Genomic DNA, 23671 nt, shown 5'->3' with positions numbered 1-23671 from the left:
GTGTGTGTGTGTGTGTGTGTGTGTGTGTGTGTGTGTGTGTGTGTGTGTTGTGGGCATGCATACTTTCTGTGACACGGAGGGCGGAGGAAGACTCTGAGTGCCTTCCTCTATTATTCTTTCCTTCTCTGACTCCAGACAGGGTTTTTCACTGAACCAGAATCTCATTTTTCCAGCCAGGCTGGCTAGCCAGAAAGCTCTCAAAATCTGCCTGTTTCTATCCCTAAGTCCCAATGCAAGTGTGCATTGCCATACCCAGCTTTTTATGTGAGCTCTGGGGATTTGAACTCAGGTCCTCATGTTCCACAAGTTCTCTTAGCCACTGAGTCATCTCAGTGTTTTTAGAGATAAGGTCTTTTGATAGCTTGAAACTTACAAAGTAGGCAATGATGGCTGCCCTTGACTCCCAGGAACCCATCTGGCTCTGCCTTTCTGATGCTGGGACTACAATGTCTTCCCCAGGAGACTGTCCAGCCCCAGGGCAGATCAAGGTGGTGTCTCTCCAAATGTGCAGAGCAGAGCACCGCTCTTAGTCTCTGTGTATATCCTATCCAGTGGCCGCCATGGGGTTCTAGTCAATGGTCTGGTTATCTTGAGTGAGTGTTGTCACTGAGTTCTGGCTGCCAGGTGCAGCCTTAGGTGTAGTGGGGATCCTGAGCAGCTTTTTGTTTTGTTTTTCAAGACAGGATTTCTCTGTGTAGCCCTGGCTGTTCTGGACTCACTTTGTAGACCAGGCTGGCCTTGAACTTACAGAGATTCACCTGCCTCTGCCTCCCAAGTGCTGGGATTAAAGGTGTATGCCAACATGCCCAGCCCCCAAAGTTTCTTCTTTTTTTTTTTCTCTTTCTTTCTTCTTTCCTGAGACAGGGTTTCTTTGTGTAGCCTTCGCTGTCCTGGACCCGCTTTGTAGACCAGGCTGGCCTGGAACTCATAGAGATCCACCTGCCTCTACTGAGGTTAAATGTGTGTGCTACCATACCCAGTTTAAAAGGCATTTTTCACTGTGCTCATTAAAACCCTCCTTTCCACTGAGTTATATTTATAAGGTCCTGGATTCTTTACTTTCGCCCTGTGAAATAATTTGCGCACATTGGCTCATCCTCGCAAGCCTTGGATGACTTCAGCTTGATTGTAGTAAACAATCTTTCTGATTCGCTATTGGCTCAAGTTGCTAGAATTGTATTGCTTTTGTACATACGTATATTTTTCTTTTTTGGTTTTTTGAGACAGGGTTTCTCTGTGTAGCCTTGGCTGTCCTGGACTCGCTTTGTAGACCAGGCTGGCCTCAAACTCACAGAGATCTGCCTGCCTCTGCCTCCGAGTGCTGGGACCACAGGTGCGTGCCACTGTGCCTGGCTTTTTGTACATATTTTTGTATCTGTGTTCCTAAGGATATTGGTCTAGAGTTTTCTTTTCCTGTTGTCAGTAGAGTAGAGATCCCAGAAATAAATCCGTATATCTACAGCCAACTGGTGACAAAAACAAAAAGAAACACATCAGAGGAAAAAAAAACATTTCCAACACATCAAAAAAGATTAAATGGTGATCTCATACTCTGTTCAAAAAGCAACTCAAAATAGATCAAAGTTCTAAATGAAGAACTGTAAAGCTACTATAATAAAATATGGGAAACCATTATTTAAGACATTTGTATGGAGCCGGACACAGTGACACATGGGGGGCTGAGGCAGGGGGATTGTGAGCTGGAAGCCAGCCTGGGCTACACAGTGAGAGCCTGTCTTCAAAACAACACCGACAACAAAAACCTCACAACCTCCTTCTTCTCTAAAAAAACAAAAACTAGTGCTAGGAGATGGCTCAGTGGTTAAAAGCACTTGTTGCTCTTGCAGAGGACCAGAGTTCAGGTCTCAGCACCCACTAACCACCGCTTGAACTCCAACTTCAGGAGCTCTGACACCCTCTTCTGGGCACCAGGCATGCACACACATACCTACACACAGGCAAAAACTGTAATGGAAGTTTTAGTTTCTTTAAAAACTGAGTTATGAAAACAAAAACAAAAACCTCAGTTATGTCATGTCAATATATTTTTGTTTTAATCCCAAGTGTGGGATTTTAGTTTGAGCTGTTGTTTGTGCGCAGCTGATAACTGTCTCCTTCAGGGTGTGGTCTTTGCCGGCTGATACTCGGCCTGCCTCCTGCTGCACGGAGAGGGGCGTGGTCTAGGGCTCCAGAGGGCTATAAATATGAAAGCCCAGAAAGTGGTGAGGCAGTTTGGACAGACCAGAGGGAAGTTGTGGCTTGGAGGAGACTGCTTGCTGCGTATGCTGTTGACAGAGATTGGTAAGGCCCCAAAAGAACCCATGAATCCCAAACAGCCAGGAGAACTAAAGGGCTCTGCAGTCACTCTCCCCACTAACCTTCTGTCTCTTACCTAAAGGGTTGGAAGGGAGGTAGAGGCTTAAATACCCCAAACAAAATAGCACTTAAAAACAAGCGCGACATAAAACACTGTCAGTTCCTTTCCCAGTGCTGTGACAGGTCACGGCCAAAGCAACTTACAGGTCACCTTACTTGGGAGCATAGTTTCAGAACCCGTGACCGTCACAGTGGGGGGCGTGGCGGCAGGCAGGCAGGCATGGTGGCTAGGGCAGCAGATGGGGGCCTGGATCTCCATCCGCAGGCAGGAAGCAGACAGGGCGCGCTCAAATAGCAGTTTTTGAAACCTCAAAGCCTCATTAGGCCACACTTCATAAAACTGCCCAAACAGTGTCACCAACTGGAGACAAAGTACTCTGATGTCCGAGAATATGGGAAACACCTCATTTAACCCACCACATTCACATACATTTAAAAAAGAAGAAAAAAAACCAACTTAAAAACACTTAAAAGCCCAAACAAATAGACAAAATAAATGGCTAATAAATTCATGAAAAGCACTCAGTATAATTAGCAAAACTATTTCACCACCCAGTCTGCCGGTTATCATTTAAACAAAGCGGAGAAAAATGCCGGTGGCTATGTGGAAAAGAAAAGCAAGTATGCAGCCTGGGGCGGAGCACTCTCCGATGTCAGCTACGTCCCCAGCTCTCCAGCATTCACTTTTTCCTTACCTTTAGTGGCGTGTATGTGTGTGTGCGCGTGCGCGTGTGTTTGTGTCTGTCTATGTGAGTGTATGTGCATGCATGGTTGTTTGTGCAAGTCAGAACACAACCTTCCAGAGTTGGCTTTCTCCTTCCTCCGTATCAGTCCCCAGTTTGAACTCAGGTCAAGCACCCTTACTTGCTGAGCCGTCTCGGTGGCCCATGTATTTCCCATCTGGAAAACTCTGGCAGTAGGTATCTAGCAAGTGATTCCCACTTGTCCTACTCCACAGGAGCTGGAGGAGCAGCCAGGCCGTTCAGGAGCGCCACCTCCAGTGTCTGTAATCCAACTGGAGACAGCCAGGCAGTGAAGACCGGTAGGGCGTGAAAGCAAGCACTAACCCTGGGTCTACTGAGGAAGGCTTTACTACTGCCATCTCTCATCTAGGAGCACAGAGGGTCAGTAATTACAGTAATATGGCCAAGCCCCTAAAGCCAGCAAGGAACAAAGGTTCAGCCAGGCTCAAAAACTGATGTGGGTGCTCTTTGGTTCCTCCACCTTTTCTGGGCAGCAGCAACCCCCAATCCCATACAGACAGAAGTTCTGGGGACCTAGTCCTGATGGAGACTCATGCTATACCGTCCGAAAGCGGAAGGCCTCAAGAGTCTCCACCTGTGCTGAGGAGCAGGCAGAATAAAGCTAGGTCAAGGGGACACAGTTCCCTGAGACCCCTCCACTGCCTCAGACTCGGTCCGGCTGTACTCATCGCCCTGGCTTTCCTCTAATTCTTGTGCCCCTGTGGCCCCACGCACTGGCGTCCCACGCAGGGGGACCACGGTGCACACCAGCATTCTGAGCAGATCTTCGTAAGCTCGTGTGGCTGCTGCTGAGACAGGCCTTGCTCCGTAGCCTACCTGCCTCCATCTCCCCAGTGTCAGAGATAAAGCTATGCACCATTGTGCCCTCTCCAAAGTTTCCTGCTGTTTTCTTTAGGACTTCTGTTTTGAGACAGAGTTTCTCTGTGTAGCCCTGGCTGTCCTGGAACTTGCTCTGTTGGCCAGGATGGCCTTAATTTCACAGAGATCTACCTACCCAACCACTGGGATTAAAGGGGTTCACCACCACTGCGTGGTTCAAATTTTATTATGCATAATGTGCACTGTGCGTATGAGTGTCTTGCCTGCATTCATGTGCTTCGTGAGAAGATGGCTCCATTAGCCCCTGGAACTGGTTACAAATGGCTAACTGCTATGTGAATGCTGGGATTGGAACCCAGGTCCTATGGAAGAGGTAGCCAGTGGTCTTAATTTCTGCTCTATCTCTCCAACCCCAGATCACCTTATTTTAAATCATTTAGATCATTTTCATACCTAATTTTTATATGCAAAAGACCCTATTACAGTCACAGGTGGCTTAGCCTGTTTGTTCACAGGGTGTTTTATCCATAACTTCAGAGAGCCATAGAATCCAGGCAAAGTCTCTGTCCTGGAACATCAACAAACTCAAAAGTTGCTGTGAAAAACTAGGATTTTCGGTTGGGCATATAGCTCAGAGGCTGAGTAGCATGCCAAGCACCCTGGGTTTGTACCACAGCTGGGAAAACAAGGGCAAACACTGCCAAAGAAGAAAACACTGCGCCCAGCCAGGAGGATGGCACAGCGGGGAAGGTGTTGCTGCCACGCCCGACAATCTGAGTTCCGGCCAGGGGACCATATGGTAGAAATAGAGAAGAGATTTCTACAAGTTGTCCTCTCATCTCCACACTGTGCCAGAGTGCAAATAATTGTAATTTAAAAATCCAACATTACAGCTCAAAACGTTCAGAACCTGTAGAAAGCCCTACCAACTGTCGGTGATATAGCCCAGAAGCCTCTAGCTGTTCAGGGGGTAGCTATCAGAACCTGGCTCCAAGTAGCTTCTACGCTGGCGACTGGGACTCTGGCAGGTAACGAGAAGTACTCTGCACTCCCACTCAAGCGTTTGTACTGACTCCCACCTAACCCTGCACCCAACCCCACACCTCCGTCACAGCAAGCACAAGACCTCGTTGTATCAGTCACTCCACAGGTGAGTCACCAAAGCAAGGCTGTACAGACGGCGGGATGGGGAAGAGGAGAGGGGCAAGGGACACCGAAGCCAATTCATTTCAGCAGCATCTTTATTGCAACCAAGAACCTGTAATAAAATGCAGCAGAACTAATGCTTCACATCACACAATTAAAAGCCACGGGCTGAAAATGAGGAGACCCATTCGCTTACTGGAGGGAGACATGCAGGTCATGCACAGGCCAGTGCTGAAACAGCAGGCACTTGACGCACTGAGCTTAAGAGACCCCAATTCCAACTTTGCTGAAAACAACATAAATTCGTATTATGGTTCTTTAAAACTGAACATACAAACACAGCTTCTGTGTCTGCAAGGGACTTCTGGAACAACTCTAGAGCCGAGCATCTTCCTTGCACTAAAGGTCAGTGTGGTTGGGGGGGGGGTGCTGGGAAGGCTGAACGGGGTTTTTCCAGTTCCCTTCCATCTGCTGGGCAAGGACGCTCTCACATTACATGGTTTAGATTTGGCTGAAGCTCTGGTCTCACATCAGGTAAGCTGTAAGATGGACCCCTGGGCTTATGCAAGCACTCTGTCGCTATCTCCCATGACACCAAGGAAGACATTTAGTATAATGATTTCAATTAACTTCAGAATGTCACATACTCATCAGTCTGCTTTATTAATAAGCATGCTTAGCATTTACTTAGAAAGGAAAAATTAACCATTTTTAATGTGGTTTCCTTTAAGATGTTTTATAAGAATGCATTAATAAATCTTTAAAAACCCTACCTTTCTTAAATATCACATAACTACCATGAAGCAGGGCACAGATGGAGCCTGGTTCTGAGTACTGACTGTGGGGTCCTGGGTGTGTTTCCTTCTCTCTAGAACACAGGCTTTCCCCCTAGCAAATGAGAACACTGGGTTATATTAAAGATCTGTTCCAGCTGGAAATTTTATGGTTCTGCAACAACGTGAGCTTTGACTGGAATCATCCCACCTGCAGAGAGAACTGGATGGTAAAGGCAGGAAATACCTCAACAAAAGCATACCTCCCCCCTTCCACAGCTCACAGGTTTGAAAGGGACAACTGTGCATCGTGGCTGTGTCTTCCTGGATGAGGCTTTGGAAGAGCCAGGGACAGATAAAGCCATTATCCCCAAGTAAAATTTCAGGCCTTGTTTTGGGTTTTAACAACCACCTGCCGTATATAAGTCACCTGTTCTCTGACCGCAACTGCATTCTTTACAGAAAGTTTACAAAAGCAGCCCGCAGACCTGACTAGAAGCGCCAGGAAGCGCAGTGCTGGAAATTACACTCCCGGTTTCCACCCAAACTGATGGGCGCACGCCTCTGAGAGCAGGTTCACAACTCCCATTTCCTGTGCTCAGGTCCTGGATGAACCTTAGTGTCCTGCTGCTCTGCACATCGAGTACCTTTACCTGCTGCTCAAGGGCACTTGTCACCAAACCTGTGAAAACCCCACTTTGGTGAGGAACAAGAGTGCTTTCTGGCTCCCATCAACCTTGAACTTTCACGGACTCTTGCCCTTTCACTGACATCCAGTCAGAGGACAAACGGTTAGAACAGTTTCTGATTGCTCCAACTGATGGATGCTTTTCACACTGGTGGTGACAAGCCAGCTTCTGCATGTGAGTCAAGCGCCTTCCCCTTTAGAGAAGGACAGCATCTAAATGACAGTTGTCAAATGTACTCCTGTGACAGCCGGAGAGAGGCAGAAGAATCTAGGGTAAGTGAGATTTTCCAAGGATTGTTTGCATAAAACAAGGAATGCCTCATACTAAGCACACATGAGGGTGAGAGGTCTCAAATGGGTGGCTGGGAGCTACTTAAAGTCACCCCTACCTAGAATGTAAGCAGCAGCCCCTGGAGGCTAGCTGGTCCACCCCCAACAGTCAAAAGAGAGATACTTAACTCATGAGGGAAATACTTTGTTGGGGAAGGAAAGTTACTCAAATCAGTTTAATTTAACTTGAAAAATATAAACAAATTTTGGCACGAGAAAATGTCATAAGCATGAAAGTCAAAATAGACAATAAGAAAAAGTGTGGAATCTATCATACAGCGTAAGTACACAGCTGGCATAGTCAAAGGGACAGAAAGGAGCCTACAGGCACCGGCTTTCCCAGGCTGCCCAAGCCACCCACCTCTCTCAGTCCCCACCCTCACTGTGCTCTCTTAGAAAGGGACCTGATGTGGCAGTGGAAAAGAAACACAGCGAGTTTTCCTGGAGTGATTTTTAAATTATGGTAACTCTAAACACTGACGTTTGTGATTTAAAAGGGTTAAACCTACAGGTGCCTGGCTCCCATCTAATCCTGGAAGGCCTTAAAGGGAAGATGACAACCAGCACTTGAAAGCTCATGCGGTCCCTTCATAGTTAAGCAGAAAGGCTAAACCAGGAGAACATCATGGCCTAGTAACAAAACTACTGATAGGCTTTCAACACAAAGAGTGCCATGGTTTGTCAGGGATTCGTGCACGGCAAAGAAGTGATCTGGAAACCATTTTATTTTAAGCTAGTGATATCTAAATTACATTCAAATAAAAAAAGTTAAAGTTTAGATCTGTAAGGTTTCTAAAGCTAAAAAGAAAAATAACAAAAAGCTAGAATTATAAAAGTAACTGTCCCTGCAGCTGTGCTGGCAAAGCCCGACTTTCCGGCTCTGGTTCTTAGCCACTGGGAAAGTTACATTTACCCTGGTTTTTTCTCATGAGTATTTCTGCTCAACTATTTCTGCTCAGTTCTTAAGCAGAGCCTTGCTCCCTCCTGTTCCCATTGACTCCTGCACCAGGGTCTCACCCTTCCCTCTGTAATCCTTCTACCTCCTGGAAACTCTGGAACACTTTAATTAAGGAAAGGTAAAATGGAAACGGCACCATTATATTTTCAGAATATATGTGAATGTATACATTTTCTGTTCCTAAAAGGAGAAAAAACTTGCCTGCTAATTTTCAAGCTCTCAAATAATTTGATTAAAAATTTTTTTTGCCTGTAATTGTCAACATTGAGACTTGTGATAAACTCATGCTATAGTTACTTGCCTTTATGCAAAAGGAAACTCCACTCCATCATACCATCAAAGAAAATGAGAATTACTTATACTAGATGCCATTTAAATTGGTTAAAAACTGGTCAGAGCCCAAGTAAGTATCTTTAGGAGGCCACTAAGTTATCCTTGAAAAATCATTAATGACTGGGAAAGTCATAAGCTTAATAGTAATTAGTTCATGACATGCTGGATACACCCCAAGTGACGAAGCATAAGGTGATTCAGTTAGACTTAAGTGCTAGCGAATCCATAACTATCGGAGATCCTGGCATGGAACCAAAGCAATCACTACATCGTCATATTTTAACAAACTCAGAAGTATACTGTAAAACCCCCTAGGTAAGCCCAAGAGGCTTACACTGCTAGTAAAAGTGAAGACAGGCTAGCATGAGCATGTGTGCTGATGCCTTGCTTCTTTCAGAATCCTATGGTACTGCTGAATCTCTTGGAAACACGGCACTCAGTTCTGTGTACATGGTAAAGGTATTAGATCACTATCCATGAACTGCAGATTTCCGCATGGCACCAAATTTACTTTCAGAAGTAGATCTTACGTGGCAGGTACCAAAGTAGGATCATCAACTCTGGCTTCTCTATTGACTAACCCTCCTTGTTTGATTAGAGAATGTACAGTGGGTTCTACGCAAGTCCGAGTTATATCACTTTCAGAGCAGCAATACGGGACCCCAGGTTCTCCTGAAGGTAGTGCAACAGGTGCAGTTCATAGTGCTCTCCAGACTCAGGGACTCTGATGCTGTGCCTCTCCTGAGGGTAGATCTTCACGGCAAACAACAGAGGCAAGAAGACAGAGTTTAGTGATGCTCCTCTTTCAAAATCTTTCTCAACATAGCTTTTTTTTTTTTTTTTTTTTTTTTGCTTTTTGAGGCTGGGTCTCATGTAGCCCAAGCTTACCATGCAGGCAAGGATAGCCTCAAACTCCAGATTCTCCCGTCTCTGGTTCCCATGTGGTAGGATGCTTTCCAGAGGTTTCTAACTGGACCATCAATATGGAACAGTGCCTCTCTGTGGTATCACACTAATACATATTCTAAGGCTCTTAGCATTCTTTACACACTTACCCACGAAGCTTCAGGAGGATCCTTTAGTGGTTCATTTCCTGAGTGTGGTCTCTAGGCTTCCAAGAGTCTTGGAAACCAAAGGCCATACAAGGTTTAAACTATCCTCCAGCTAGCACACGAGAGACAGAGGCAGGAGGATCATGAGTTTAAAGCTGCCATGACCTGCATAAGTGAAACAGTGCTCAAGAAAAACCAAACCAAAACAATACAAAAAGAACTTAAAAATCTGTAGACAACTAACCTTGAATGAGCTCTATTCACTGGGTTTACAATGCTGTTCCAACAATGTAAAATTAATGAATTCAAGTGGTGGTGTCCTAACATGCTAGCATGAAGTGAGGCATTAATTATCCTGGGAGCTATAATAGTCTGTATCACACAGATGTGGTAAAAAGAAATGTCATTTTCATTTAAGTGGTGGTAAAAATCAGAATGTTATACATTAGAACCGAGGGTAGACATGTTTTTAATTATCATGCATCATGATGTTTTAGCCATCAGCTCACTCCACCTCAGTGGCACACTATTGTAGGGTGGGACTATAAAAACAAGGGCATGGACTACATGCTATAATCCTAGCACCTGGGAGGCAGAAGCAGGAAGATCTCAGTGAGGTCAAGGCCAACCAAGCCTACATAATGAGTTCCAGGGCAGCCAGGGGTACAGGGTGAGACCATATCTCAAAAATCAAAATCAAAAAACCCCTACCCAACCAAATAACCAACTCTCCACAAAAACAATAAAAACAAAAATAAGATACAATAAACAGTCAACATCTGAGAGATGTTAAAGTATTTTTCTGGTATCAATGCAAGGGTAAAAAGACCCATTTGAACGATAAGGTTAGTGCCAATGGATTACATATTTTCCATATTTATTTTACGTATATGTATTTCATGTATATGTTTTCTGTGTGTGTGTGTGTGTGTGTGTGTGTGTGTGTGTGTGTGTCTGCGCACCATTTGTATGCAAGAGTTCAAGGAGACCAGAGGAGGGTGTCAGATCTCCTGGAGCTAAGGTACAGGCAGTTGTGATTTTCAGTTAGGTTACCCCTCCATCCTCACGATCAAGTCTCATATTAAGCGGGAGAATGGCAGTGAAGTCGACAGTGAGTGGGTTCAATGGCAGCGAAGCCGGACAGTGAGTGGGTTCGGCTGCCATTTCCAGGCCTACAGGCTCAACGAACACGGACACCGACCAAAGGCATGTAATTGATAGGCCCGAGTTTCAGTCTGCCTTCAGTTGATAGGTTTTATAGCTGATCATTTTTACCAACTAAAGACTGATAACTATGATTATGACTTTAGTGTTCTCAGGCAGCGTGCAGACACAGCTGAAACTCACTCAGTCTTTTGTTAGATTTCAGAACAATCTTTCACTATTTCCCACCACAATGGATTTTAAAAGCAGAGTCACCCACCTGTAAGTCATACGGCTTTCCAGCCCTCACTAAAAAACTCAGCAATATACTGGTGTGTGCAAAATGAACATTCTCATCCAAGAACCCATGTAGGAGGAGTAAGCGGTTTGGCCTAGAGGGATAAAAACATTGGAGAATTAGGCAAGACAGAAGACCAGCACAAGAGCTTACTCCTCTAAACCATGACAATTAATGCTGCTGCGCTGTTAGGATGAGGACTCATCATCTTCAGTATTAAATCCGCATCAGATGCTGCATGTAATGAAGAATGGAAAGAAAAGCATGTACTGCTTCTGACTAACACTCACTGCATGCTCTTAGAACACGCTCATGAGAACACCGACACAGACTTTCTTCCACTTTGACACAATTATGGGCTTAATTTCTTTCAGTGTAAGCAAATGCTTCAAACAATTTATAAAAATAAATAAATAAACATAATTATATTAAAAAATTCTCCTCCCCATATAGTATCTGACCTAGCTTTTAGTTTGGCTCTGGGTGACATCCACACCATTTTAGCAGTTTAACAACAGCTAGTGGTAGAACATTTGTCTGCGCAATGGTTTGGGCTCAATCCCCAGCACTGAGGAAGGAAAAAATGAGCATTTTGGTATAGTACTTATAAAACATTAGTTTTAATTTTCAGTATTTAGTTTTTATCATCATTTAAAGCTGCCAGCCTTACTTTTAAAGCACGAACTTACTCTGAGGGAAACTTCTCCGCTTGCATGGCCACAGATCCTAAGTAATAGCCCTGTTCATTCTGGTCAGGGTGACCCATATAGCGCTCCGTGTATCCTGTATCATAGAAGATCCACAGAGTGACTGGGGCCCCAGCAATAGCAACCTGCACATGACAACATGGACAGTCAGCTGTGTCCCAGAGAAGAGTGGCAGCAAAGATGACATACAACTGCAAATGTATAAGCTAAAATTATCCTTGCAAGGCTTCAGTTCCAACTACTGGGCACACGTCTAGGGACACACAGAAACCTGGAGTCGGGTGTCAAGGTCATAAATCTGACACTCGGTGAGTCAATAAGTTTCAGGTCCCACAGGCACACCCCACACCAAGCCCTGAAACTGGGACAGCTGAAATACAAACTGAGTGCCTTTATCCAAGGCAGACACTAAATGAGAGTGTGTGAGGACATCTGTGAAAACCCAGCCCCTACTGGGAGACAGGTGTGAGAACTGCCGACTTCATATACAAAATGCACCATGGTTTCACATTTTTCCCTTTAGACTTTTTTTTTCAAGCAATACAGAATTTAAAACAATTGGACTATACATAAGTAAAACTTGCCTCATTTTAAGGCTTCTATGTAGTTTTATATTTAGATATTCTAATTAACTTTGTTTTTTTAAATAATTTATTTTATTTCCATTAGGGTTTCACAGGCTTCACACATGTATATCTGTGTGAAGGTGTCAGATCTTGGAGTTACAGACAGTTGGGAGCTGCCATGTGTCTGAGAATTGAACCTGGGTCCTCTGGAAGAGCATTCAGTGATCTTAACCTCTGAGCCATCTCTCTGGCCCCTAATTAACTTTGTTTTAAAGATAGTGTTTCATTATGTAGCTCTGGCTGGCCTCAAGCTGGCAACCCTTCTGTTTCTTTGTCCCAGGTCTCAGGATTACAGGTGTGTGCTACCACGCCTGGCTTTTGTGTCCCTAAAGATTACTCCTCGTAAACAGGCCATGATTACACCTGTAATCCCAGCACTCAGAAGTTCAAATCATCTTCAGCCACACAGTGAGTTAGAAGCCAGCCTTAGGGCACAGGAGACTTTGTCTCAAAACAAACCCCCAAAACAAAACAAAACAAAAAATTCTCATGGTAAAATAGATCCATGTTACTGACATAAAAATTACTGCTCTTGGGGCTGGAGAGATGGTTCAGTAGTTAAGAGCACTGTCCGCTCTTCCTAAAGACCCAGGTTCAATCCCCAGCATGCACATGGCAGCTCACAGTTGTCTGTAACTCCAGTTCCAAGGGATTTGACACCTTCATGCTAAGGCACATAAAATAAAAATAATTAAAATTACTGCTCTTTAATTCATATTTTTATAATTTTTTACCCTTAACTATCTACTTGTCTATCTGTGTACGTGGTCACGCTCATGAAAGTCAATTTGTTCTCCTTCCACTGTGGGGCACTGGCCTCGGGTCATCAGGCTTGACAGCAAACACTTCACCTACTGAGCCATCTCACTAGACCTTTTCTTTTTTGAGTCCTGGGGATCAAGCTCAGGTTGTCAGGCTTGGCCTCAGTCTTCCCTACAGAGAGAGACATGTCATCTACACACCCACCCCTATTTTCTTAGTAATTATCATCTTTATGTATCTTCTTTAGTATAAAGTTCCAAGGATGATAAGCATTTAAATATTCAGTTACTTCAACGTGATTTTTTTAGGTGTCCTGGACAATCTCCTGAGACCCGCTGTGTGAAGCACTGCCAGCTGTTGAGGGCACACCAGGGCGCAGGGCAGAGATGTAGTCTAGTAATTAAATAGTGACAAACCAGTAAGTACGTGGGTTTTATTAACATGACTATCGATCTTTGGCGTATATAACTAGTTATAAACTGGTGCCCAATCTGACAAGTGTTTAAAAAGCTATGTTAACACAAAAGATACGTTTTCCATACTGTAAAACACATAAACCCAACATTCTATAATACTGACAATACTTTGAACCTTCAAAAAAAAAAAAAAATCATTTTCATGTGTCTTCACTTAACAGAGAATTCTGTCCAGTTATGAAAACAAGTATAGAGCTAGGCGGTGGTGCATAACTTTGACCCCAGCATGTGGGAGGCAGAGGCAGGCTAATTTCTGAGTTCCAGGCCAGCCTGGCCTACAGATCGAAGTCCAGGCCAGTCAGGGCTACACAGAGAAACCCTGTCTGGGAAAATCAAACTAAACAAACAAACAAACAAACAAGAGGAGCCACGTACCCGGAAGATATCAGACCTCTGCATTAATGCCATCAGGGAGAGGTAGCCTCCATAGGACCAGCCGTGGATGCCCACACGATCCAAGTCAATGAAGTCATACTGAGACGCTAGGTACTGGAGTCCTTCCACTTGGTCATCAATTTCTATTTGACCCTGTCCAAAAAAAGGGAATAGCTCACTGGTTCTGATGTATAAGAGTCTTAGAGAATTCTTCAGGTTTTTACTAAACATTCCTTGAGGGTATTTTTGTTTTCCAGATTAGAGTTAATTAATAACTAATATCTATTTTCCTTCAAGAAATTTAAAACAAAAATGCATCTATACGCAAAGGCCTACTACTTCTGTTTAGATGCCACGAGGTCACCAGTTCTTCCCTGCCACTGCCCACACTGTCCCTAGCTGCGGGTGTCTCCCACTCTATTTGTTCTGTTGTCTGCTAAGAGGCCAGCAACTTCCTTGTAACAAGCCTTCCTCTATCCAAAGACAAAAATTCAGCCCCTTTAAGAGATGAATTTTACTTATCCTTTTAAGTTAGTGCAGTAAAACAAAGGGTATCACCCTGAGGCCCGACTTCCTTTTTCCCAGCGTGTTACCTCTAGCAAGGCTCTTAATTCCTAACAGTACCACCCGAGGTTTCACTTGGCCTGCCAGTGCACACAGTCTCACTTCACTGAGCCAAAACCAAAAATAAAACAACAACAACAAAAACTTACATGAGAATACAACATAAGGTCAAAGAACTGGCTGTGGGAGAGCATCCCATGTCTTACTCAGCATGTCCAACACGCTGGCAACCACAGGGACTGCCTTACTGTGCAAAAGGAACATCGGACTGTCATCATTCCCAAAGCAGCAGAAAGGACCTGGGGCATCTCTAAAAGGTAGCACTTAAAGCTTCCTGCAGAGAGAAAGAGGCTTGTCACAAGGAAGGAACTAACCAGTCGGTTTCCCTCTTCACAGAGGACAGAACAAATCTCAGTTATTCCTCAGCAGTATATGGGACTCTGTAAGCTAAAAGGGTCTGCCTTGTGGTGAGGTGAAAGCACAAACTAGAAAGGGTGTTTTTACGCAGAAGTAGCCCCGCTCAGCTCCTGGGAGTTACATATAGGCAGCATGAGTGAGCCTGATGTAAATCCAACTGTACCTTTCTTCCCACTGCTCAATTCTAACACATTCTCCTTCACTCTGTCCCTCAGGTCCTCCCCCAACACAAATAATGTGTAAGAAAATGAAAACATCTGAAAACAAAGTGTTCTATATTTACACACCATTTTATATTTAAAGGCGCCTTCAAATTTAAGTCCTCGGTGACAGGATCCCCTGTTGTCTATTACCACAACCACATAACCCAAGGAGGCCAGGGTGTTGAGGCGGAAATACTTGACTCCTTTAAACCGATTGTTCACCAGCTGCACCTGAAAAAGAAACACATCTTCAGTGACATTATGTGGCAGCATATAAAACACCAGAGGGAGGGACCCTGCAAAAACCAGAAAGCTGAGTGTTTACTTATTATTATCTTGCCTTTAAAATATAAGTGTGAAATGATACATTTAAAAATTGCTCCATGCTTAGTTTCACTTCAAACCTTTACAGCAAATACCAAACAACTGCAGATTCATTTTAGCTAAAACAATTAAGATTTAAGTAAGTTAAGTTAATCTACTCCACAGAGAAAGTTGATGAATTACCTATTCCAAATAATACCTCATTCAAGTAAAAGTGACAAAGACAATTAAGAACCTCTTCCCTCCCCACTTGTCTCTCCTGGAGCTGCTGCTGAGTGACAGTGGGAAGAGGTAGCATTTTAATGAACACCGTGATCAGTTATCTTTCTCCTGTTATGACAAATTAGTGTAAAAGTATCATGATTTTTAAATCACTTTGTCACCCTGGAGACTACACTTCAGAGTGACCAGGAATGTAAATGTATCTGGTGCTTTATTAGAAACAGAGTTGTAGCTAGTAAAAAGATGAGTAAGTCACGCCCAGCATGATCATGTTTCAGTCAACTCAGGGCACTCATGAAATGGTGGTCCCACGGGATCACAACGGAGCTGAAATTTTCTAATGACAGCACAGCTGGCATGACATGGTGCATTACTCTCATGTTTAGGGTAATGTTAGTAAAAACAAGTCACTGCCTTGCACATGTGACTCTGCACCGGACAATGGCTGGTAACCAGTGACTAGGTTACTGGCGTGTGGGTTTGGTGGTTGTGGGACGGAACAGAGGCCCTGTACTTACCACTGAGCTATAGCCTCAGGTCCTCCTCTCCGCCCCTCCCCCCCGCCCGTGTTTTGGTGGTGGTGGTGTCATTTTGTTTTTAGAGACAGGGCTTCCCTGTGTAGCCCTAGCTGTGTTGGAACTCACTCTGTAGTCCAAGCTGGCCTCAAATTCACATAGATCTGCCTGCTTTGCCTCCTGAGTGCTGGGATTACAGGCATGCACCAGCACAACAAACCCTCAGGTCCCTTTTTACTTTAATTTTTAGATTGAGTCTCACTAAGTTGCCAAGGCTAGACTTGAACTCACTCAGTGGGTGAGTCAGGTTCTGAATCTGCAATCCTCCTGCCTCTGCCTCCACCTCCCCAAAGCTGGCATTACAGGTGTGCACCACCACGTTCAGCTTATACTGTATTTTTTAAATAATGTTTTGGAGTGTCCTCCTGCTAATGATAATGAAAAGAGTTTAGATTTATTTGTGTTGCCCAGTAATGGACTAAATAATTAGTATACTGGAAGTCCTGGGCTCGGTGCCTAGTGCCATACACAAAAAAAGGTTCATATATAAAAAGTGTGGTTCCACTGTGGCGGCCTTGCATATCTCCATGCTGGTTGCATGCCAACATTGCATGAAGAAGTCACAGCAAGCGTGCAGCTAGGTCTGCACAGGCACATACTCGATGAGGCCTGCCCCATGATGAAGTAGTTTAGTGTCATTTCCCTGGGTTGTATAATTAGCAGATGGACACTAAGATAGACACTGAAAAGAGGTTCTGGTAAAAATGAGCCAGGTATGGTGGCACACCCCTTTAATCCCAGCTCTTGGGAGGCAGAGGCGGGCAGATCTATGTGAATTTGAGGCCAGCCTGGGCTTCACATTGAGACACTATCTTAAATAAAGAAAAAAAAGAATGGCTTGGTGGGTAAAAAGCCTGCTGTGTTAAGATAGGTGACCTGAGTTTGATTCCTGGAACCCATTAACGGTAGGAGAAAACTGCACAGTTGTTCTCTGGCCTTCACATGCACACAATGGCACCCCAATACATCAGGCATGCACAGAGAAACACAAACTAATGAGAGGCCCGGGAGGTCAGGTGAACCAATGTCTGAACTTTCAGCTACTGAGGAGGCTGAGGCAGGAAGACCGCTTGAGCCTTGGAGTTCTGGCTCGTCTGGGTGAAAAAGTAGACCTCATCTCAAAATCTAAAAATTGCCCGAGTCACAGTATATCTCATAAACCTATACAATTATTACATTAACTTAAAAACAAAGCAGGGAGAACTCTTAACGAAAGCGGCTGTGTCACCTCCTTGGCCACAGCGCTGTGTGAGGCTCTTCTCTCACTGAGGCACTGTGCTGCAGCTCCCTGCAACTGAGGAGCTTGTGTATTCTCTCCTATGCACAGCTGCTACCACGTACTCTGTGAAATAGCCATTCAAATATTTGATTTTAAAAGCCCATTTATTAACACACATAAGCAGCATTAATGGACTTGGAGTTACTAACAACAAAAAGAGGAGCTACCCACATGCTAATTACCTGTGAAAGCACCCAGGGGCGAGGGGACAGTTCTGGGGCTTGTTCTTATTCCACTGTGGCTAGGAAATCTTGGACTGTCAGGCTTGCACGTGTGACAAACCCATCTACCTGCTGAGCCATCTTGCTGGCTGAAAGGTTTTCTTACCTTTTTTTTTTACATCTACTTGCCCCTACTTCCAGAGTGCTGGGATCAAAGATATATGCCACCATACTTGGCCTGCTAAAGGTTTTAATTTTTATGAAGTCTAACTTGCTAGTTTTTCTAGTAGAATGCTGAAAAGAGCTAAGCATAGTTAATCAGTGAGAGACGGGGGAGGGAGCAAGCGCCCACTCTGCCCTTTCTGCGTTCTCTGTCTAGGCCACTGCAACAGCTGCAAAACTGGCCTGTTTCTAGCTTCATCCTCCATAGTTTGTCTCTTCAGGCAGAAATAGTGATATTTTCAACATGTGAAATATGCCCAGCTCCTTCCTACTGCTACCGTCATCTTTCAATAGATAGATAGATAGATAGATCGATAGATACACAGATCGATAGATGGGATAGATGACACTTCTCCACTTTGGCACTTGGGGCTGAACCTAACCTCACATATGGCAGGCCAGTGTTCTACCACTAAGTTGAGCCCTATCTCAAGATGGCCTCTGTGGCCTTGGGTGATCTGAGTCTATTGCTCCCCTCCCTACTGTGGTCTAAGCTCCACCCTGCACCAACAGTATCAAAGGGTCTTAATCCAGAACCTTGTTTATCGTTCCTTCTGCCTGGGAGAAGGCTTAACAGAACTCATTTCTTCTCACTGTGTACAAAATAAGATCTCTGCTACTATTTTTAGAATAAGTGATTAGAAAATGGAAATACAAAAAGTGTTTTTCTTTCCTATCTCAGCAATAAGGAATTTGCTAGGTAAAAGCATTTTTGTTTCTTCCCTCCTTTCTTATTTTGAAACAGGGTTTCTTTGTGTAGCCTGGCTGTCCTGGAACTTGCTCTGTGGACCAGGCTGGCCCTGAACTCACATAGATCCTCCCATCTCTGCCTCCCAAGTGCTGGGATTAAAGTCACATGCCACCACTACTCAGCAGGTAAAAGTATTTTTAAAAGGAGAGAACAGGAAAGGGCACGGTGGCCCATGCCTGTGATCCCAGCACTCAAGGAGGCAGAGGCAGGTGGATCTCTGTGAGTTCAAGGCCAGCCTGGTCTACAGAGCATCCAAAATAGCCAAGGCTACAACCTCCCCCACACCAAAAAAAAAGAGAGAGAGAAAGAGAGAAAGAAAGAAAGAAAGAAAGAAAGAAAGAAAGAAAGAAAGAAAGAAAGAAAGAAAGAAAACAGGAAAGGAGAGAGGACAGATAAAGAATTGCAAGGCTCTGGTGTAGGAATGAGGAAGAAGGTCCCCCACAGACTTATATTTGAATGCTTGGTCCCTAGCTGGCAGAACTGTTTAGGAAGGATTAGGAAATTTGGCCTTGTTGGAGGAAGGCGTTGAGATTTTAAAGCCCATGCTATTAGCTTTTTCTCTGCCTCTTCCTTATGCATCATGATGTAAACCCTGAGCTACTGCTCCAATGCTATGCCTGTCTGCCTGCTGCCCTCTTCTTTACCATGATGGTCATGATCTCACCCTCTGAAGTCCTAAGCAAGCACCCAATGAGATGTGTCCTTTTGTAAGCTGCCTTGGTCATGATGCTTTGTCAGAGCAATAGAAAAGGAGCTAAGACAGAGGCATAGAACACATTTTAAACAGTTTAGAAAATGATCTCACTTCTTTCCTCGTTATTACAAAGATAGCCTCAATTGTCTGATGCAGACCCCCCTGCCCCCGTGAAAGGCTTGCCTTTGCAATCTGGAGGCCTTCTGTTTCTCTAAAAAGGGATCTGAGCATAACTGGGAGGAGCCCAAACTATCTTCTTCAGTATCAATCAATTCTCCAAATTCCAATGCTATTATCTAGTTTGATCTGTTTTAAAACATTTTATTGTATATATTATATACTATAAACACACATATATAATGTATACAGACAAACTGTTTACATTTATGTGTGTGTGAAAACACATGAAGGTCAGAGGACAACTTGAAGGAGTCAGCTTTCTTCTTCCACCGTGTGGGTCCCTGGGATAAAACTCATGTTGCATGGCTTGGCAGCAAGCGCCTGTACTACTAGATAAGCCATCTTGCTGGCCCACCTGATCTTGTTCTCATTTCTGTTTGTACAAGAATATCTGGCATATTTTAGAAAACACAAGTATTTGTTAAATAAACATTTACATATTGCTGGGCATGTTGGCTTATACTTGTAATTCCAGCACTCAGGAGGCAGAAGCAGGTAGATCACTGCAAGTTTGAGGTTAGCTTGGTCTACATGAAGAGTTCAAGGATACTCGCAAAACCTGTCTCAAAACAAGCACCCCTCCTATTTATTTATTTACTATAAATAAAATATTGGCATTGTAGCTGTTTAAATGATACACATTCTAAGAAGGAACATGGTCTGGGCCTCAGGCCACTGCACTCCTGTAGGATCAAGTGTTTTATAAGATTATCATGTGCTAACAAAAATTTGATTTTGCATTAAGAATTCTCTTCATGATTAACCCACAAGGATTCAAGCAAGATGTACGATCTTCCAGGGGGCTGAGGCGCCAGAGGCTGTAAAGCAGCTCACGGAGAGCTCTCCTGGCTAACTCGCTACCAGATCACTCTATCAACCAAATCTGCATGTTCCCCAAGAGCATGCTAGAAAGGAAATCAACAAATCATCACGTCACGTCTTTTAAAATACAACACGTAGACGCGTAGCATTTCAAATGCTGATTTCATTAAGAGCATAAAAGCATAGTTGTAGTTGTTAATCCTCAAAGAATTAAAATTGAGGTGGTGATAATTTCATTATAGTAAAATAGACACAAAATTTACCATTGTAAGTATGCAACTTCAGTGGCATTAAACACACAGTCCAGGCGGTGCACAACCAAAACCATTAGCCATTTCCACAGCCTTTGCCCATTTCAGGTGCCTCATGCAAAGGAAACAATATACTTATCCTCTATGAGGTTATCTCACTGACTGCAGTGTCCTTGTGCTTCATATGCTGAAGCAAGTGTCAGTTTCCTTTTTGAAATTAAAAAACCGAAAAACCAGCTATTATCTTTCTGTGTATGTGGGTGTGTGCACAGGTGAGAAGAGGGAGTTGGCTTTTCATCCCACCAGGTGTCCATAGAATGAACCCCGGGTGGCAGGCTTGGCAGCAGGCTCCCTGACCTACTATACCACCTTGCTGGCCCAGTTTCTCCCTTCCTAAGAACAAATAACATTTCATTACATTTAAAAAATTTTTTTCCAGACAGTTTCTCCTTGTAGCCCTGGCTGTCCTGGAACTCATTCTGTAGACAAGGCTGGCCTCAAACTCAGAAATCCACCTGCCTCTGCCTCTGCCTCTGGAGTGCTGGGATTAAAGGTGTGTGCCACCAAAGCCCGGCCCATGTTTAATACTTTGTGTGGTACATATGCCATGGTGTGGTGTGTAGTCAGACTAGTTCCTGAAGCCCACAGTTTCAAGCCCACATGGGTCCTAGAAATTGAACTGAGGTTGTCAGGCTTGGACGCAAGTGCCTCTACCCTCTGATCCATCTTTCTCACCAGCCCCCATTTTCTGCTTATACTGTATTTTGTTTACCCATCTGTCATAAGATGCTTGGGTTGCCTCCAGCTCCTGGTCAGTGTATATATGGGAATAAACACCTCTCCCTATATTTGCTTTCATTTCTTTTAGGTACGAATGCAAAAGTAAACAGATGATTCTCTGTTTGGCTTTCTGAGGAGCCACTATACTATTTGTGTAGTGGCCACTTCATTTTATGTTCCCACCAACACTGGATTAGTGTTCCAATTTCTCCATATCTTGCCTAACACATTCCCTTTAATGGCGTAATAGATGTGAATGCTAATATCCCTGTGGTTCTGGGTTGCATTTCCCTGATGATTAATGATAACAGGCATCTTTTATGGTTAAATTTTTTAATTCAGTTACCTACATACAGTCTTTTGGTCTTAAAATCTAGTTTTGATACTAAGTCTCATAAAGCGCTACTATCAGGCTAGAGAGATGGCTCAGAGATTAAGAGCACGGGTTGTTTTTCTTTTTTTTTTTTTTTTAAGATTTATTTATTTATTTTATATATGTGAGTACTCAATCTGTATGTACACATGCACACCAGAAGAGGGCATCAGAGCCTAGTGTAGAGGGTAGTGAACCACCATGTGGTTGCTGGGAATTGAACTCAGAACCTCTAGAAGAGCAGACAAGGCTCTTAACCACTGAGCCATTTCTCAGTTTTTTTTTTTTTTTTCAAAGGTTCTGAGTTCAATTCTCAGCAACCACATGATGGCTCACAACCATCTGTAGTAAGATCTGGTGCCCTCTTCTGGCATGCTGGCAAAATACTATATAAATAATAAATCTTAAAAAACAAAACAAAACAAAACAAAAAAAACACCTATATCCTTGACAATACTTGTTATTTCCTGTTTTCTTGTTTTTATGTGTGTTTTCTTATTTTTTATTTATATGGGCTTGTTTGTTTTTCTTGGTTTTCCTAAAACAGACTGGTGAAGAACTCAGAAATCTGCCTGCCTCTGTCTCCCTAATGCTGGAGTACAGGCGTGCACCATCACAACTTGCTAAGTTTTATGTTTTTAACAGAAGTCTAACTGATATCGTTCCTGATGTATACCATAGCTATAACGCAGGCTCTCGTCATTTGCTTATGAAACACTGTTAATGATGGCAAATGATCTAACACATATTTAACATAATAAGGCTCACTATCCAGAGAGCTGATGACTGTGCTGGTTCACTTTCACCTAACTTTTTGTACAGTATGATGTTTAGATGTACCAGAGAGTAAATAATTGAATGTAATTATAAAGGATATTATAAGTCCAAGAATGACATTATAAAAATGCTCTAATTATATTCAAATTTATTTAAGGACTCAATAGAAAAATCTATATAACGAGGCATAAATTCATATTTTAAATTCTACTTTACTTTTTGTGGTGCTGGGAATTGAATCTGGCACAAAAGCACAGAAAAACCTGGCAGCTCCCCATGCACAGTGCTTCATTTAACTACAGCATTTATTCAGCAGGCACATCCTAGTACGCTGAACTCACTGTGCAGAGATCAGAGAAGGATGCTCCCAGGCCTCCTGCTCTGTCAGTCTTTTGCCTTATTCCTTTGAAACAGGGTCTCTCATTGAGCCCGGAACCAGGCAAACCTAGCAATCCTCCTGTCTTCGCCCCCACAGTCTGAGGGTTCTGGCACATATACCCACACACAGCTTTTTACATGAGTGATGAGATTAGAACTCATGTCTGCACAGCTAATGCTCTTACTCACTTGCTGAAAGCAATCTTCCTGCTTCTGTGGCCTGGCCTGAATGCTGGGATTATAAACGTGTATTACCATGCCTATCCTTAAGATTCTATCTCAACTGTCTGGACATTTAAAATAAAAGTACAGGGGGCTAGAGAGATGGCTCAGAGGTTAAAAGCACTGACTGCTCTTCTGAAAGGTCCTGAGTTCAGTTCCCATCAACCACATGGTGGCTCACAACCACCTATAGTGAGATCTGGTACCCTCTTCTGGCACGAAGATGTACATGCAGGCAGAACAATGTATACATAATAAATAAATCTTAAAAAATAAAATAAAAGCACAGCTGGAGAGATGGCTCTATGGTTAAGAGCACTGGCTGCTCTTCCAGAGGGCTCAGGTCTGATTCCCAGCACTCCCATAGTGGCTCACAAATGTCTGTAACGCCGATTTCAGGAGATCTGGCATTCTGAACTCTGCAGGCACCAGGCATGCACACGGTGCACAGACATACATGCAGACAAAAATACTCCTACATGTAAAATAAAAATTAGCTAAAAATATAAATGTATATATTTATGAGTTTATATGCTTCTATAAACTCATGTCGATAGGTGACTATATGTGAATATATTATTATTCACATGCGTTTGTTACTCACCTGGGGACCACCATATATGAAGAGCACAGTGGGGTACTTCTTTCCGGGCTGCAGGTCATGAGGCTTATACAGCATTCCATACAGTGTAAATCCAGTAGTACTTTCAAAAGAAAAAATTTCTGGAGGGGTGTAGTCAGGAAGAGGACCTGTGGGTAGCAACAGAGCCGTAAAGAAGTTCTCAGAGGAGTTCTGCCACCTGAAGTAAAAAAAAAGAAAGTATGGAAACCTAGCTCCCTTCCCAACAAC

General features: G+C 43.6%; 2 protein-coding genes across 4 annotated transcripts in view; both read right to left on the bottom strand.

The window, feature by feature from the left end:
- Positions 1-3999, bottom strand: part of Igdcc4 (immunoglobulin superfamily DCC subclass member 4) — a 48858-nt gene extending 44859 nt beyond the window's left edge. The window contains exons 1-3 of the mRNA XM_055596768.1: positions 3957-3999; positions 3682-3719; positions 2533-2737 (exon numbers count right to left, since the gene is read on the bottom strand). Coding sequence (XP_055452743.1) covers positions 2533-2737; positions 3682-3719; positions 3957-3999 — 286 coding nt within the window. The remainder of the gene's footprint in view (positions 1-2532; positions 2738-3681; positions 3720-3956) is intronic.
- A 1183-nt stretch (positions 4000-5182) lies between these two features.
- The window catches only part of Dpp8 (dipeptidyl peptidase 8), a 49301-nt gene continuing 30812 nt past the window's right edge, over positions 5183-23671 (bottom strand). For 2 of the 3 annotated variants that reach the window (XM_055597412.1, XM_055597416.1), the window contains 6 exons: positions 23426-23571; positions 14895-15041; positions 13627-13779; positions 11370-11512; positions 10663-10774; positions 5183-8940 (listed from right to left, as the gene is read on the bottom strand). In XM_055597412.1, the coding sequence (XP_055453387.1) occupies positions 8818-8940; positions 10663-10774; positions 11370-11512; positions 13627-13779; positions 14895-15041; positions 23426-23571 (824 nt within the window). In that variant the 3' untranslated portion in view covers positions 5183-8817. Of the gene's footprint in view, positions 8941-10662; positions 10775-11369; positions 11513-13626; positions 13780-14387; positions 14525-14894; positions 15042-23425; positions 23572-23671 lie in introns of those variants that run through there. The other variant, XM_055597421.1, reaches the window with a different exon arrangement.

Source organism: Psammomys obesus, unplaced genomic scaffold, assembly GCF_907164565.1.
Source record: "Psammomys obesus unplaced genomic scaffold, mPsaObe1.curated_primary_1811, whole genome shotgun sequence".
Taxonomy (NCBI): domain Eukaryota; kingdom Metazoa; phylum Chordata; class Mammalia; order Rodentia; family Muridae; genus Psammomys; species Psammomys obesus.
Note: the sequence above shows the minus strand (reverse complement) of the source record. Positions and strands in the feature narration are given on the sequence as shown.